At 38.2% G+C, this 19,228-nt stretch overlaps 1 protein-coding gene across 1 annotated transcript in view; it reads left to right on the top strand.

Annotated features, from left to right (window-relative positions):
• Positions 1-2,590: 2,590 nt before the first annotated feature.
• The window catches only part of LOC132155894 (nectin-1-like), a 220,148-nt gene continuing 203,510 nt past the window's right edge, over positions 2,591-19,228 (top strand). Inside the window, exon 1 of the mRNA XM_059564653.1 lies at positions 2,591-3,331. Coding sequence (XP_059420636.1) covers positions 3,277-3,331 — 55 coding nt within the window. The 5' untranslated portion in view covers positions 2,591-3,276. The remainder of the gene's footprint in view (positions 3,332-19,228) is intronic.

The following is a 19,228-nucleotide window of genomic DNA, read 5'->3' as shown; positions in this document are numbered from 1 at the left end:
TATTTATAATGTGACGTACGATTAGGTCATTTTGCCAAGCACTATGTGGTTTGAATAGCTTTCAGTGTTGCCATGTTGGGCACATTTATTTATTTTATTGGATTTTTTTTTTATTATAGACTTCCAGAGTTAAGTCATCTTTTTGGGATCTTGGCCCCACAGTACAATGAAGATATGTCTGTCAGTTTCTCCACCCGCTGTTTGAACCACACCCTATGCCTTTACTGACTGGGCAGTTTTGTTTCTCTTTTCCTCACGTTTTTTTTTTTCAATTTTCTTATTGAATTGTCATTCAATGTTATTTACATGGGAGATGCAAACTGTAAAACTGACAATTAAAATAATATATCTAAGAAAAAAATCTCTTCCGAGATCTGGCAACAATGATAGATTTCAGTGAGAAGTTTCTTGCCCTCACGTTTGTAACTGAACTCTGTATATTTATATCTGCCCTTGGTATGTCTATCTTTGATGTTGAGGTTTATTTAGTTCAATTCCTTAACCTAGGCCTATATTGTAAAGCGACTTTGTTGGAAAGGCTATATAAATAAAAAAATCCTATTATAATTAATAACCACCCAGGATACCAGTGCTCTGTGAAAAGTAATTATTTAATGCCAATATTAAAAGGTTGAGGCAATTTTGCACAAAAACAAACATATTGCACAAACTTTCTATTTGCATTTGAAATTTAACTCAAACAAAATACTTAGTCATTAATTAGCTGATTAAATACAACTATTACCTGCAACAATTTTGAGTGATTTCAAACAAATGTTCCACAAAATGTACAGTAAATAAACATAATAAACTCGATACTTTAGTAGTGGCTCGCGCCCATTGCTCGCGCCTCGCGGCCGCGCGCAGTTTGGGGCGCTAGGCGAAGCGCCCATAGCTGACTAGATTTTAGCTCGCTGATTGGCTACAGTTTATGTCAAACATTTATATCTAAAATCAGCAATTGGCTAAACTGCTCCAAAGACCCGCCTTTCTGGGGCGCTTTCTCCAGCGCTGAGCTGATCCCCAGAGCTGATCACGTGTACAGATCTAGACGGGACGTGTAGAAAAACAAACATTTTGAATTTCTATAATATTTTTCAAATATACTAGCTGCATTTACTATCTCAAACACACAAATATTGATAATTTTATATATGATTTATTTATGTATTTACATGTATTTGACTGCAGTCTATGGTATATGCTCATGGGGGGGCGGCGCCCTAGCGCCCTCTATTGGCCAGCCGCCCCTGAACCTGAAATCAATTTAGGAAATGGAAAGAGTTACGACTGTTAATAAATGATGAAGGTAGATTAAATATTAATTGATACGGTAAACAAAGCGCTGACTGCAACGCTTAGCGTTACGACCGCGACGCATCAAAGTTGACAAGTCTTGAGTGAGTTGTTAAGCAAATGTTTGGAGGTAGGGAGAAGGGGGATTAAAAAAAAGTTGTTCTTATCAGCCTTTTACCGCAAAATAACAATATCGTGTTGATATCTTCCGGTTTTATGAGCAAAATATCGCTTTACACATATGTTCATCGTGGCTGCGAATTTAATCCAACTCTCAGAGTTAATTTTGCGCAATGGCGACTAAATCAGTGTTGCCAGATCTCACTCGGAAACAGTCACCCTAAACTGAGAAGTTATATAATATACATATATATAAACGGATCACGGATAAACGGATATAGTCGACTGATAGTAGAATCATATGTTTGGGAGTGGGGGGCAAAATACATTAACAAGAATCGAGTCAGACGATCGACAGTCATAATTACTGACACAGTAAAAATGTGTTACGGGCACCTCGTTGATACAAATATATATATATATATATATATATATATATATATATATATATATATATATATATATATATATATACATATATATATATATATATATATATATTATTTTGATATAAAAGGTAGTTAACTAAACATCAGGATATGTTTAAGAATTCACAACAATTTTTTAACTATTATTTATTTATTTTTTTATAAAAAACTACTACAACGAAGCACTTTCTATGAACTCTATAGATGTGGTTAGATTTATTTACATAAGTAATAATAATAATAATTAGTAATTAAACGTAATTTTATTTAAATTTAATTTAAATTACATTTTTAATTTAGTTTTTAAATTTAAAATATTAATTCAGAGATTATTTTCAGATTATTTACAACACAATATCATAATAGGCTGTAGTAGACTATATTAACTTTGGGAGAAAACTGGTAGTTCTGTCTGAAATCAGATATTTGAGCACGGCCTTGTGGCCAAAATGGCATGAACATAACATCTGCGAATATTCGACTCTGAGATTGGTAGTCGAATCGGGCTCCTCCTAAAGGGGACTAAAAAGTCAGTGAGTATATTTGAAAGCTATTTAGGGTACCAGCAAACCTCAGAAACTTGTGTTCTGGGAATTATCGACACTGCAGTTTACCATACTTACAAGCTAAAACAAACAAAGACCCGCTTATTATAAGCGAACATGGCAACAATGGAGTGACTCCTCCCACTCAAGCCTAAAGATCGTAGAAGCCCCGCCCTTTCCTAACGTCACCCTGATTCGGATCTCTCCTCGCGCTAGGATCAGCTACACCAGAACAGTTCAGGTTGTAGCAGCAGTGCCCGAAATACGCCAAACCACGGCGTTATTGCCATATTCTGGAAAATCAGTCCTTTTTTCTCGGGGGAAAAAAAAAATTACTCGGAACGGATTCCATGTCCGTTGAAACATCTTCAGCACTCAGCAAAAATAATCTGTTAATCCCCAGACTCCCAAATTGAGGAAACAGACCGGGACCGTTGGGACGTCTAGGACATATTGTGGTTACTACTGCGCAAAAAAAGTACAGAGAATCTTATTATACATACTTGTATTGTGGAGAAAACGGATCGGATGCATTAAACGCCGCGTTATTCAGGGCACAGGGTTGAACAGCCGCACTGGATTCAACGCTTGGGATGCGAGATCCCTGAACTTATCTGCTTCTTATCCGCCTCTCGAGCGGACTTTTTATCTGCAGAATCAGATAGTCGATGAGCATCTTATTCGTGCTTTGGATTTGATCTCGATTGCTGGCTGCTCTAAACTCTTCTGCAGACGTTGTGCTGAATGCAGTTTTAGTAACAGCTGACTTTCTGTCGTGTAGTGAAGGGTGGACAGAAGTGGATTGTGTTGAAGTTGCATGAATCACCGGATCGCTGTTTGCAGATCGCGATATCAGATCGGATATTTGGCACGAGGCGTGAAGCGTGATGACGATGTTGGTGACTTTTTGGATAGTCCTGCTGGTCGCGTTAAACGCTCCAGGTAAGTCCATGAGCTCCATTGAAGGATGTTCCGTAAGTCAAATATGCGCTTGTATCATTCGTCAGTTCTGGCTACTCTAAAAGATACAACAGATCTATGCATGGTTCATAACTGTGTAAAGTTAACCTAAACCCTCTGATGATACAGTGTTGCCATAATTAAGATAAATGAACTCGAAGTGAACGCGTGAAAGCATAAGATGCAGGCAGATGGCGACAGTGATGCTGCGCTAGATGTGTGCTGCTGGTTAGTTGTGAATTATTGGAGCGCTCATGTAACAGCCTATAAGAGAAGAAAAATATGAGTAAATTAGTTTTCAAGAAAAAAAGGATATTACACATACAAGTGACTATCTATCTGTCTGTCTGTCTTTGTCGGTATCATTTGACGCATGATGTCAAATGAGTGGATAGAGACGGATCATGTCACCTCTAGCGATGAATCTTTCACGGTACAATTTGATAATAAAATACCTGCGGCTTTGATTATTATATTAAACATTTTGTGTCAGGTGTTTACTATTTGAAAATAAATAAATAAATAAAGTCACTGACGTGACGGTTATTTATTTAGCTACTGCCTGGAATTTTATAAAATAATAAATAGTTATATAGTTAGTAAATCAGCCTTGTTTGGATATATTCATATTTGGGGGAAACAATTTACCTTTATTTGTCTTCATTGGTCTAATACTGAAAAAAAAAAAAAAAAAAAAACAATTTACATTTTTAAACTCAAGTTAAAAATTGAATAGCGGTGACAGAAATCATTGTGTGAAGTTGTCAATGAAAACATATTTTAACATTTATGTTATCTGCACAACTCTTTTCTTTTTTTGACTCAGTGACTCAACATTCTAGTTTTTTATTTTATTTTTATAATCAGTTAGTGCTGTCATGTAATATGGTTCATACTGTTCTAAGGTGCAGCAGGTATTATTTTAGTCAACAATGGGTTACAATTAGTGAACTTTAACTGTCAGATTAAAGCACTTGCTTTGTCCATGATTGATATATGTGCGACTCCTCTGTGATGATCAGAGAAGCTACCCTTCCTCGTTCATACCCTCTGCCTGAATTTTCTTTCCTGCGAAACAAATTCATCACATGGAATGACACGAAACCCAACTGAAACACACAGTTCCCCTTTTAAAATCATCCTGTTCCTTTATCAGCAAGATTATTCAATTCATGTTCGTTCCCGAGAGTCCCTGGCCAGTGTTAGGTGTCTTTTAATAAACTGCTCTTGAGAGTATATTTTCTAATCAATACTGCACTGCTGACCTCTAATGTTGTAAACAAACCATCTGATGTATTGGCTGCGTCTCTGACTGCCCCCAGTGGCTCTATAGAAGAAGCTAAGCCAGTCAAAACAGCTGTTTGGGGTCAGTTGAGTGAAAGGCTTATGTTATAACCCTTGAACCTCCCTTCACTTGGAAAATCTTCCCTGTATCATCATCTCCATTTGTCACTCTTACATGATGGAGACAAGCCTGAGACTTGATTAAAACATTGAAAAGCAATGAGATTTTGCTTCTCAGTGTACTGCTGCTCTTTGTAGTAATAGAATGCTTCGCTAAAAAGTTGTGCAAGGCTCACTGGATTCCTCACCCTTACCATAAGGAGATGATTTTATCGCTAAGCTTTGTGTAATATAGGGCACCTTGTACAGTTGCAAATATCTTAGCTTGAACATGTTGCCTTTGGCTTGACTCCAGAAACAGAACCACATGGTTGCCAAATGTTTGTGTGTCTCTAAGGCTGCTTTCAGATTCAGTTCCTGTAGACTTTTGTTATGTGATCTACACTCGCATGGGAAGATGATACAGGATCTAGATCTGGAATTTTGCCCGATCGAAATTGTCGATGGTAGCACACAGTATTAAATGAGTCAGCCAGTTTGAGTATTTGTTCCTGTGGGTCAGGGATGACTTCAGAAAGAATTATCTGGCTTGCATTTCCCACCATAACCAATGACTGTTAACCTAACAGAGCAAAACATTGAACCTTCTTCACATTAATGACATGCATAGAACTATTCATTTCTTTCCAGGCTATAATTAAAGACTTCAGAGTCATACAGAATAAAATCCCAGGGCAATAAATAGGAGCATACAAAAAGTTGCAAAGATCCGTTCAGACAAGATCCTTGAGCAAACAAACCACAGCATGCCCTGTTGACAAGACACCTTGCAAATCTAAATGATATACACAACCTGGGCGTACTGAACACATACCCCTTTGTTCACCTCTGTGCAGTGTTTACTAGACACTTGCCATGCAATTAACAGCTGGAATGGGTGTCTTAGAAGGCATCTGGTTATTGTTTCTCCTTCTGAAGCAAAGCAATCACTCAGCATAAATCAACTCTACGTGCACATGTACATGTCAGAGCTGGCAGGGCTGCCCTCCTTCTGCGTTCGCAAACACGTTAAGCTACACGTACAGCTGAATGCTTAATGCTGCTTCAAAGTCTAATAAACTAATGAAGTGTAATGAATAATGTGGATGCGGTTCTGCTTGTTGTGATTCGAGGCTCTTCCATGGAAAAGCGTGGGCAGAAATGTCGTAATTTATAATGTTATCTGCTTTGAGATTCACGCCCCCTTTTTGCCAAGTTGGAACCCGCCAGACTAATCCATTAATAGGGCAATTTGCAATATGTTGGTTGTAATGCAGCCTGAGTAATCCATCGGGTGCGCTGATCTATTGATAATGCCTGGAATGGCTCAGCACTAGGCCAGATCAATCAAAAGATTGACACTTTATGAACTCGCAAGTCTTTTTTAAAGGACTCTTTACCCCAAAAAATGAAGATCCTGACATAATTTAGTGATCCTTTTGCCTTTCCGAACATGTACGGCTTACTTTCTTTGTGTTCCACATGCAAGTCATGGAGGTTTGGAATGACATGAGAGTGAGTAAATAATTTTGGGTGAACTGTACCTTTTACTTTGTTTACAGGGCTCTTCCAGTTTAACGTGATGGTTCTCTTCCAGAGTAAAGAGAAGCATAATGGAATGGACTGTGCCGTTTGATAGTGATTACATGACTTACAGCTCTCCCTTTAGAGTTAAACAGCTGCCATACGGATAATTCCTTCTAACCTCCAGTGTTTGGTGAACCATCATTGATTCATAAATCATTATTTCCTCCTGTGATACCTTTTTAGCAATAATTTTCTATTTGCAGAATGGAAAACTTTTTAACGCTTCAGAAATAAGCATTCATCATGGTTTGGCCTGGGAGCACTTCACGGAGGGGCTCTGATCTATACCTTAATTATTTGAACCCACCACAAACATCAATTTTACTAAGAGGGCTGGTTCAAGGTGAAATACCCAGGAAAGTGGTTTGTGAGTGCATGTCGCAATCATTCGAGTTAATCCGAGGGTAGAAAAATGGCTAAATGCCAAAAATGCTTTTTGTAAAGCACTTTCAGCCATTGCATGTACAATATGAAAGATGGTATATCAGTTAAATTTATATATAAAATATGTACACTATAGATCATGCATTATTTATGAATTGTTTTCATGAAATTCAATTCATGATTGGTGCAAATACAAATGGCAGGTTTCAAAACATCAATCAGATGGTGATTTGCTGATCAAGAACTGATTCAGTTATTTATTTATTTATTTTATTTTTTTAATAAGAGCTTTTTTAATGCTAGTAAAAAAGAACAATCATTTCTTTATTTTTCTTTCCTGTGAAATAATGTGCTGAAATGTTAGAAATTGAATAGTATGATAAGTGAATAGTGTCAATTCTGATTTTAGGTCAACTTTTATATTTTAAAAAACATAACGTCAAAGAATGGAACAAATACCCGGTTGGCCTTGTTACCCATGACTCTCATTTCCACAGAGCATGACAGCTGATTCTGTGCGTCCTGCTCTTTGATCACAAAGTCTTGCGTGATTTGTGTAGAGATGATCCTGTGGTTCATGTAAAAGATCAGGATTATTTTCTTGGCTGGAGGAATCATGTTTGAATTTCGTTTGAAGTGGTTCAATCAAGAGAGAGAAGAAGAACATCTTGTGATATTCCCCCCTTGCATGTTTTGATTATCCCATTGACTATGAAAGCCATATTTGAGTGGCATTTTTAATTTGTGAGTTTTGCCAACACTCTGTAAATTGCTGCGATGAGTAATATCAGATTGCCCGGGGTCTTTCACGGATGTGCACAAGGAAGATTACAAATTCGTAAAAGAGTTCAGTGAGGGGAAAATATACGTTGTTTGCTGCAAAAGCTCGGCTCTCTTGCACGTTAAATGGCTTTACCATTTTCTTTATGTGCAACGACAGGAATTCAGTCATTCACTTTGAGGTCAAAAGATGAACCTATTAATGTCAGGCTTCTTTGAAGGTCTAAGTGATATACAAGCTGTTGTGACCCCAACAATAGATGGCTTGAATGGCAGACAGCTGTGTGTGTGTGGGTGGATGTAAAACCATGATGTTCCATGTTCCACCCATGAGAAACTAGGGTGAATTCAGACAGATGGTTAAACACCTCTCAATTGTATTTGCAAATGTGTTGGAAATCTGTTTTATTCCCAAGTAAAATGTTCATTACTTTTGCATTAGGTTACTTGCTATAACATGATTCCCATACTATAACATGATTCCCATCCCAAATGGTTTTAAACCATTTTCAGTTCACATCAGAATATATTACATAAGTGTGAACTGAAACGGGTTGAGCGAAAGGACCTGATTTTAGCAGTTGCAGTCACACTTTGATGCCGTTTAACACATATAACCATTTTCCTTTGATGGTGTTTAACAATGAGGTGCATTAAAAAGCCACTTTCTGTTCATTGATTTAATCTGTCAGTGTGCCCATTCATTGAACTGGAGTTTAGTCATGCATTTAAATGACTTAAAATGGCAGCTTTATTTATTTATTATTTTACTAAGAGAATGGTGTTATTTCTCCCAGTAATCCTGATTTCATATGTTCTGTGCAAACTGTGATTGTATTTTATATGACAACATGTAGATATGCATAAAATTAATTTGTGATTGAAAAATCACTTAACAATGTTCAGTAGACTATTTTACCCCAATTTTTGCAGTTTATATTAAGGTACCATTGTTAGAATGGCAGCATTCTAAAGCTCAAACTCAGTTGTACGTTCAATCTCCCATGCACTTTTATGCAGAGATGTCCCGATCATTCACTTTTTATGGTCAATTTCAGTTCATATGCTGCCTTAGAAAGCAGCTTCCTATGAGACATTAGTTTTGGAACAGAGCCACTTGTATTGTTATCTGGGTAAATATAGCTTTTAATTACTCCAGTGATTTACAGGTGAGAGAGCAGGTTATCATGTACCCCTCATCATCAAGCAGCAGTGATCTATGGGGTCTGACCAGAAATTACCAGTGTAGAAAGCTATTAACATGAACTGTAGTCCTAGCGGTGCTCAAAACAGCAGCAGCATACTCAATCCACTCGGCTTCAGTGAGCAGAATACATTGTCTGCACAAATGTAAGAGATCACAATAAAAACATCACTCAAAATACATCGTATTAGTTGGCTTTGCTTGCAGTTTTGTGTTATAGTTGTGTCGATGGGTACTTGTCACTGGTCCTCCATCGGAATGAGAATATGGTCGCAAAGGGGATGTTTTATAGGAGGAAATGACTGTTAGTCAGTGGCAATACTTTTGAGTTCTTCAGATACACTGGAAAAAAGCTGTTTTAGATTTGAAGAGCTGAAAATGATAAAAAGTGCTGTGTGCAGCACCCTGTTTCCCAAAACTAGATTTCTGTCATTATTGGTTGATCAAGGCAAGACCGGGATTTGGCAAAATTGGTCATGATTATCATTTCTCATCCCGATGGTGACCCCCATTGTCCAAGGCATCACACAAACCTTGAAGATGGAAATGACTGATTTTAACTTTCAAAGCAAAAAATAAAAATAATAATAAAATAAAAAGGGGAGGCTGGGACAGGTCTGCGCGATATATTCCCTCATATACATCATTTCATTTCAGGCTGGTTAAAGCGATTTCCTCAACTCCAAATCCTCATCTTAGTTGGATTAAACATTTTGGGGGAATGAACACTTTTTCAATGATGGATGAACATCAACCACAGAAATGCAATTATTCAGAATGTGAATTTCTAGCTCTGAAATGTAATCCAAGTAATAACTTGGCACCATGCAAACTCGATTCTGCAGAATTTGAATAATTTTGCTTTCAGACACCTTTGGTTCTATTTACTCACTAGGCTTGTTGCTTATTGATGCTTACCATGTGAAACATTAGCTGCGGAGGTTCTGATATCCAGGATTTAATTCAAGTAGTTGCTCTCATTTTCAGTTTTGTGGTATACAAAATGAAACATTTGATTGCTTTGTTTACTATGGCCATAAACACTTTTCTTGATTAGCTGTTTTCAGATGTTTACAGTTGGCCCATTCACAATGAAATTTACCCAAATGGTCTACGGTTTCATGTCTTTGAGCTGACTGGCTTGTTGCATGCGCCTGTAATTGCCAGATGGGGATGTGTTCTTATTTGAAGTGGATCTTTTGAATACTAAAAGCCAGATGAAGCAGGGTCATAAAAGACGATGTTGATCAGAAGCAGGTGTCTCTCAAAGAGTCATGGAGCTTGTAAGGGTGAAAAACCTGGAGAAATCATCAGCCTAACCTCAATAAGTGCTGCTTAACCCCAAGAGGTCACAGAAAGGTCTTTTATTGCATGTCTCTCTGTCTGTTTGTCTGTCCTCCTTGGAGAGAGTTAGTCATAACTGTCTGACAATGACAGATGGCACTTTGTTTGGCGGGGGCTGCTCACCGAATGGAGTTCTGCTGTGAAAGTGATTATACAGACATTTGGGTTGGATGGTTAAACATTAGCATGCAGATGAGTGCTCCATCCAATTCCCTTGGAGTAGCTGGGTTTATTCGGTACTGGGGTGATGCATGGAAAGTCGCCCAGAGCTAAGGAAGAAAAGTGAGAGTGACAGCCAAATAATATTACTATGGTGAATTTACCTCACTGCTAGCAACCCCTGCAGACTGTTAAAGCAGCTTTTGAAATGCTGGTTGGAACTCCAGTGTTTTGCACAGTGGGACATTTTGATGCAAGCTCAATTAATTTTTGTATCTTTTTAATATGGGTTTGTCATTTTCACTCATTTGTCAATTTATTTTTTATTTTTTATTTTTTTTCAGCACAAAAACCTGTATCTTATTCCCTAACCACCCATAATACCGTTTATATAATTGATGTCTTTGCTTGTGAAGCATCATTGTCATTCTTCACACCAAAAAAAAAAAAAAAAACATATATATATATATATATATATATATATATATATATATATATATATATAAAATGAGACTAATCATTGAATGGATATTTTATATATTATAAAATATTAAATAAATGCTATTTGTAATTATGTAAACTGATGTATACATTTAAAAAAAAAAAAAAAAAACATGAATGAGTTCAATTAGTTCAATGTAGGTGTATTTTGTGTTACTTTAGTGATAAAATTTGAGCTTGTTTATATGTAAAACAAGAAATAATCTGACCGTTAGACAAAAGACTAAATTTTAATTATACATTCTGTGAATGTAAAATCTAGTCTAAATAATTTAGACTATTCATTGTTGATTCTCAATTATGTTTAACCCAATTTTTTAACATATAATTTTTTTTATCTTTGTGTTCGCTGCTGAATTTAAATAAATTAATACTAACTTTTTATCTCAGAATTATGAATTCATATCTTGCAATTCTGTAAGTGTATATTTTGAAGTTCTAAAGGTTTTTTTTTTTTCCTCAGGATTAAAGAAAAAAAAAATCAATGTGAGAATTTAATTTCAAAATAATTGTGAGGTAGAAACATTTGAATCGATTGAATTTTATAAATTTAATGAATTTATTTAAATAATAATAATAATATATTCTCTAATGGAAATGGGCTTCCATATTTATCCACTTTTGGCATTTGAAAGGCTCAGACTGAGCATTGTAGTAAAGTATGCCAGACAATCATAGTCTGCTGAATCCTCCGTTTACAATCAGCCTGCTAGTTGGGAAATTGCCATGCGCAAGCTGTTTGCCTGGTGATTTTCATATTTTGTGTGTGCAAAAACAACAACAACAAAAACAAACATCACTGACGTTTTTACCCAGAATTTTCCCTGAGAAGTCTCTTGGTGATATATAAATGGTTTTACTTAAAAAGCGGTTCCCTTTTGTAATGCAAATATGTTGCATCCTCAGGACTTCCGCCATGGTTTTCGGCTGAGTCTATAGTGCACATTTAGGCGGTGCTGTGCGGATCTGTCTAGATGTGGCGTAGCCGCTCAGTGGTGAATTAAACATGAGTGAGAGCTCCTGATCTAAATAATGGAGTGATTGTGACAAAACAGAGTGTTTCTGAACCTCACAACTGACTGCACAAATAGCACTAAAAACTGAGTAAGTGCTAAATTAACACACATGCACACAAGCGCTTCCTCTTTTTCTTTGTTTGTGGAGGGTCTTTAAGTAGGTCCGTGAAGTGTGTTAATTGGAATTGGTTTTTAGCATCAGGTTGACCTGAAAGTGACTCTGCGCGGGGACCTTTAGCCTCAACATCCTTCGTGTGAGTGTGTATGTAACGTCTCAGTGCCGAATATATTGCTTTCCAGGTCCCTGATCACACAAACCTCTCCCTCCCATGCTTCCAAATGGTGTTCTTGTGTTTTATCTGCAGAGCTCAGCTGCAATTTTCTGCTTCAAACCCTTGAAAATCCTGTTCTGTTTGGAGTCGAAATGCCTGAATCAGCCGAATAATGGAAAAAGGAAATCAATAAATGGTAGCCAATCTTGCTTGTGCTTTTCTGATTTGTTATTAATCTGATTTAGCAATTCTCATCTCGATTTAGAGATTAAATAGTTAAGCCCACCCATCCTCCCACCTTTGGTTTTCCACTCACTGAACAGATACTTCAGCTGTATTACTGCAGTGTTTCCCCTCCTCCTTCTCTTGGCTCCACTTATTTTCTCTTCTTTTCCTTGCAGAATTTCCAGAATTGGCTCCCTTTCCATTTATGAGTAGAATTTGAATCAAATTGGCCACAGGATAATGAATTAGAATTACAGGACATGGAATTACAGTTGAATTAACAGTCACTCAAAAGGAATTTCATTAGTCCAGTATTCATTAGTTAATTCTGATTAATTATGGCTATTTATTCTATGAAATGCAGGATATAATAGACCACTAGAAGATTATTTTTAATACATTATATAACAAAAATTTTTTTTTCCAATGTCTTTATTAATTAATTTGTATCTTTTTTTCATATTTTCAGTTCAACATCATGTTTCATTTCAAATTAAGGAATTGAATTTGAATTTTCAGTTTATTCCCTGTTCAGAATCTGAGAGGATTCCTCATTTAAATAGAATCCTCTCAGAGGTCGGCCTGAATAATCCCTCCATTTCTCTCTCTGTTCTGTCTGTCGCTATCATCTCTCTCTCTCTCTACATGAAAGTCTGAACTTTGCTCAAAATCATGGACTTCACGAGATTTGATGGTATGGGGTGTCAGGCCGCCCATGGCTGGTAAATGACTAATCTAGACCACTGCGTCCACTGCTGTTAACTTCTAGATAAATAAAAGAATAGCATACAATTTTCTTCCATGTATTTTAGTCATGCTGCTAACATGAAGCCACAGATGCATGAAAAAAAAAAACCTTAGATTTGATCAACATTATCAGTTAAAATGATTTTAGGTTCTATATGTGTATATAATAAATTAGGGGTGCAAGATATGACATGTGATTAAAGCAGCATTTTTTATAATCTCTCTGATTAGGCCAAAATTAGAAGCAGATAATATTACTGCTAACAGAATTCTCTTTTTCTGTGCCAAAAGAACTGAAAAGTGATCCATCATTGCTAATGTACCTTATAATGTTTTGATTTTAATTGAAACATGATATTGTAGATCAGAACTTGATTTTGAATGCTGTTCTATTTGAAAAAAAAAAGGCAAATCAGGGTACAAAAATATGATTCATATTTATTTGACATCATAAATATAGTCAAACTAATTTAGTGTTATAATATATTACTATATATGTTTTAATGTAACTTTTATAATAAAGTTTACGTTAAGGTTAACAAAGGGCATTTGTAAAGGTTTATATATGTCTGATAAAAAGTAAACATTTTATCATTTTATATTTATCTGTATTGGACAGATTTCGGTACCACTGCTTCCCTATAATAAATATATGTCTAGGGAGTGTAGGAGAGCTTTATAGCTGTCAATCTAATGCCTGTGTAAGGGTTTATGTTGAGTCGTTATCAAGTCTTCCACTTCACAGGCTCCATATGAGATAAACCAGTGAGGGCTCTGCTGAGAGGCATCCAGCTGGGGTAATGGTGTCACGCTAGAGAAATGGGGAGGTTAGTCAGAGCACTGATCTGGGATTGAGCGATTGGATAATTCCAGGCCTTCCGTTAAAATCTTGTGTATGGCTCTGAAATAAAGTAGATCAGATTCTCACACAATATGCGCACACACAGGCCCCTCAGACTGAACAAGTCAATTTACTACAAGCAGCTGGGCTGATGTGCGTCTATTAAAAGAGACTGACGATTACTGGCCTGCGCAAAAGCGTCAGTCAGGGGAATAGAGAGGAGGAATTCTGTGAAAATGACCGCAGTTTTCCTGCCTGTTCTTTCTCCTAGGGGACTGTAAGTCTACATATCCTGTATTGGATGCATGTGTGAGTGTGTATGTTTGAGTGTGTGTGTGTGTGTGTGCGTAATTGGCAAACAAAAGATCGGATGAAGGGAAGACAAGGACTGGAGTTGCTAAGCAAGGCTAATATCTGTATCTAGATTCAGTCTATTGCTTTTCATGGGGTGTGCATTAAATGAAAGGTGCTTTTGAATCGAAAAAATGCTTAAATTGTAGTAAGATTCAAAACAGTAATGCATTCTAAATTAATCTGAGGAACCATGTTTTAAGAGGTTTTAAAATGGCGACACATGCATGAAACAGTAATTATATTAACGTAGTATCTTGTGAAGGTCTTTTCAAGTTATGAATTGCACAGATGGGCAGAGAGACACAACGAGAGTGTGTTTGTTGGATGAAATGTTTCTCTTTGTTTGATGAGTTTTGATAGATGCATGTTTAATATTCCAGGCTGCACACTTGTTAAGAGTGCACACCATTGTTCAAAGCAACAATATAGTTGTAATAAGAAAGGGAGGGGAAACGGGTCTGCTTTAGAAAAAAAACAGGCTTTAGTTATCCTGCTTGGCAGTGTGTGTCTGCTGTCACTGTGTCCCGCTAAGACTCTGACTCAGGCGAACGCTTGGATAGAACTACTTAAGATCAATACCCTCTCAGTTATCTCCAACTGCTCTGAAATCCCAATCCAGCTACTGATTGAGTTGTAAAATTTGGAGGTGAGGAAATTTTCTTGCCTACATCTGCTATGACCAAAGATACATATCCTTGTTTATTGGAAGGCTGTCTTTTTGCATTACTTACTCAGAATTGGAGTAAACGTTTCATTCATGCTGAAATTGTTCTGATTGGCTTGACAGGTAGAGATATAGACAGTTGCAGAGTGAAAGAAGAAGATAAACTGAGAGATGGCTTGCTGTTTTGTCATTGATCCAGTGCTGGCCTGGCAAGCACTGATGCCAGAGTAACTAATGCAGTCTGATATTGAATCACCAGTTTCAGGCATGGCTGCACAGCTCCATGTCACTGCTTCATTTGAAGAGGGAAAAATTTGGCCCAAATGCACCCACACATCTGCCACCATTTTAGCACTTTCTGTGTTTCACATGTCTGTGGTTAGTGGGTTCACATCACATTTCACCTTATTGTGTATGTGTGGTGTTTAGTTTAGGTGTCAGTATCCGCGTTTCCACTGTCAGGCTTAAACCGGGCGTGCTAGTGCGTGCTAGGGCCAGTCGCGTTTCCACTGTCACTTCCGGGGCTTGATCGTGCCTCGTTGGGGCTTCCTCTGGGACAACGGCCAGAGTTTTTTGTCCCGAGGAAAACCTTGGGCCAAAGCGGGCCAGCTGGGGCTAGAGGAGTGGTTATGAACAAAGGCGGAGTTTCTCCGTGTCTGGAGAGCGTCTGCCCCGCGGATCATTTCAGAAAGATAACAGCTATATAACTCCAGCATTAAAGACTTTTTAAAATAAGTTGAGCTCAAAACTCACTCTTAGTCAGCAGCGAGTGTTTGAAATAACTCGATCCAAAGTGGATTATAATCACTAAACAAGGCAGAAATATTTATAAGCAATGCAAAAGTCTGTGCACACTAGGCATTAACAATACCACAGTAAACATGGTAAATATGACTGCTTGAAGAAATCAGATGTCAGCTTCTTATTCTCTATCACAATCGTGTATTTATTTAGTAACATATTTTACCTGTCATAAGTCTGGTCAAGAGATTAGCTCCACATGGCCTATCATAAAAATATAATAATGTTTTATGTTCGGGAGGTTTTATAAAAATAGAGATATTATAATTCATTCTAAATGTGACGGCTACTGTGGCTACAAATAAACAGAAACAGACTTGACTGAATAAGCAGGCTATTTTCATAAGCTATAAAAATAAAATAGAAATACATTTATTTCTGTGTTATTAATTTCGAGTCCTGGTAAACTTAATTAATTATGCTCAATGTATCACTTATTCTATAGTAAAACATTGATTCTTTTGAATTTGAATATATAACAAAGCATGCAAACAAATGGCCGCTTTTATCATGTTCGTTTTGTAATCGCGCTAGTTCCAGTGACTTTTTTTCTTAGTTTTCTGATAACTTCTCTTTGTTGGTGAAATGAAGGGGTTTCGTGAGTGACGTTGTTCCTGAAAGGTGTGTAAAGGGCTTGTTTTAGTGAAGCGCAGCGGAGCTTCAGGCCCTGACTGTGGAAACCCTGCGCTTTTCTGGCCTTGGTGCTACTGGCCCAGGGCTATTAGTCCCGCCCGGCCCGTTTTAAGCCCTGGCTCGCACTGGCCTGACAGTGGAAATGCGGCTAGTGTTGCTCTGCAATAAACTTGTTTCGAACTCTCTTGATTATTTATGTCATGCAAATAAAAACCTTTATGCAAAGTGCTCCTATGATGACTCAAAATGCTGTTCACGTAGGCAGCTCATTGGAACAAAAATTGTGAGTGTAACTGACAGATGTGGAAAAAAATATATATAAAGAGAAAGAGAGAGAGAAAACCTTATAGATTTCATCCTTTCCTGTGGAAGAGAAGGGACAGACACAGGCTGAGAAAGAATGGAGAGAGGTGTTAAAAAAAATGAGGGAATAATATTCTGTTCAGGCATTGTGATGGCCACACTAATGGAACAGACTGCCGATATGTTCCACTGCATAAGTCTTGCCCCAACGCAGTAATTTGCCCCAGGCAGTTCTTACTCTTGGCCCAGGGCAGGGGTGACTCTTTGTCCCTGGGTGCATTATAAAGCCTGCTGCCTCACCTGTAATTAAATCACATGGGTGCCACCTGTAACAGGGTGTGGTTCCTTTCTCTCACAATAATAGTGCATGTCCCCAGTGTCTCAGACAGCAATGTGCATTGACATTAAAAGCCCTGAAAGGTAAATGTGTGATGTAGTTAATGGCCAAGTGAAAGAGAGGTGCCTTCATCATATTGCTAGAATTTCAATGACTTTGGTTCAATGGTTTGTTCATAAAATTGATAATCCACATTGTAAGTGTGTGGTTAAATGTGCAGTATATGTACATTTCTGAGCATTGGGATGGCCTATGTATGATAAATCGGGAAAACAAAAGGTGATATGTAATTGTCATGGTTGTAGTCATTACTGGTAACCCAAAAGGTTGCTGGATAAATCTCCTTGCGAGGATGACCACACACTATAACCTTTGTGCTCATTAGCAAGGCACTTAACACCAGTTTGCTCTATGGGGGTTGTTCCTGCAACCAATTCTAGGTGCCATGACTCTGCATGAAAGTCATGGAAACAAACTCTGACATTGTGGTGACAAAGGCTCTAAATACATGCTTCCATCTACACGGGTAGAGGATTGACAGAACAGATCCTCTAGGTATGGTTCATCTCCTTAAGGATAAGCCAAAGACACAATACTCTCCCACCTCCAGAACCCTTTCACCTCATTCTCACAGTGGATCCACCCTCACCCCTCCCTTTCACACCTCCTGAGAGCCAGTGTGCCAGGAGAGCTGAATGGGAGGTTAATCTCTGGCTCATTTCTTGAGGCGTTGCACGGTTGGTTTAGCTGTGGCATTAGCCAGTATGGAAGCCACAAAAAACTGCAGAGCCAGTTAATGTTGGAAGCCAAGTCCTTGTTGTGCTTCAGTCTGTGCCAAAAGTAATATCTGGCTAGGGAGAAGGAGGGGCATTTTCACATACAAGCTAAATAATCAACCTCCCAATAACATGCACATAGCCAGAGACAATGTAGCACCCTGTGATGCCTACAGAAGTGAAGCTTCTGCTTCTATTCTTCCAACAGACTCTGTGGATGTTAAAAGGTGTAAGAGGCAGTTTTTCTTGCCATGGAGAGCTTTGGTGCTGCCACCGTTTGCCTTTCTCCAAATCCAAATAGGCCTAATTAATTTGTTCTCTCACTGCTGTTGTTTGTCTACCCACAGTTGATGGACCGAACTGCTATTTGTTCTGGATCTTCTGCTAGGAACCTATATACTGTGCTCAGGAAAGGGCAAATCGAATCTCATGATGAAACTTAAGGAATGAAAAGGAACTCAATACAGTGCCCTATATTGTCTATGTCTTCAAGAAAAAAACACGAAAATCTTGGATGTGACCCATCCATGCTGCCAAGGTGCTGTAAAATGGGGGCGGGTGGGGCTGATCTATAAGCATGATCTGTAGGGAATGTACTAGGGATGCTAGGGGAGTGTTATACCTCTTAATGAACGCCCTGTCCAGGGTTGACTGCAGTTCATGCTTAGATTGTCTTTTGACGGGGAAGAAGTGAAAAGGGTTAATCCAATTGGCTGGGATTTGATAGCATTATTCTCTTCACAATGGCTCCTGACTTTGGATGTTATCAATAGATCCTCTCTATATTTTGGGGGGGAATGAGTTGTCAGTGCTTTTTTCTCCAGTAGGGTCTAAAGCTTTTAAGCCCTGCACAGTGTTCCTGCTGTGCATCCGTGATGCGAGGGGGATGGATATGACATTTGTTTTTGTTAAGGGAATGGAGAGCTCAAAGAATGACGGATGCAGTGATGCATGAGTCTGTGTGTGCACAGACATACATGTCAATCTGTTTATGATTATGTAAGTGCGCATGTGTACGTGTGTTTGTACTGTGGACGTGCAGCAGAGTAGAGCACGACATGCTCCCCTTGATCCTGACCCACTTTCTCCCTCCCTCTCTCTCTCTCTCTCTGTTCTGCGCTTTTCCTCTCTTTAATTGCTGCTCAGCAAACTGAGGCCATCTGGTCACCCAGGGCCAGTCACCATGGAGTTGCTCGGAGGCTTTTCGGATTTGTGACGGCACTGACCAACAGGGAACTAGGAGTCAGGGGTGTGGAGTATGCAGCAATTATTTAGGCACCATAACTGTGCCACAACAGTGCCACAACAGTGCCATGTCCGGAATTGGCCGACGGACTTACATAACCATCCTCTACTGCTGATAGCCATTAGCACATCAGTATTCACGTAAATAAACACAGCCGTGGTCCTGTAGCTTAAATTGATGGGTAACATGTGAACCACACTAGTTAGAAGCTACTCAAAGTTCAACTGTAGTCAAGCTATGCATTTCCTGAAGTACTTAATTATTGAAGTACTTAGTCATTTACCTCTATTTTTCACAGAGCAACGAGGATGATGATATCTGT

This window comes from Carassius carassius, chromosome 13 (genome assembly GCF_963082965.1).
Source record: "Carassius carassius chromosome 13, fCarCar2.1, whole genome shotgun sequence".
In the NCBI taxonomy this organism is placed as follows: domain Eukaryota; kingdom Metazoa; phylum Chordata; class Actinopteri; order Cypriniformes; family Cyprinidae; genus Carassius; species Carassius carassius.
Note: the sequence above shows the minus strand (reverse complement) of the source record. Positions and strands in the feature narration are given on the sequence as shown.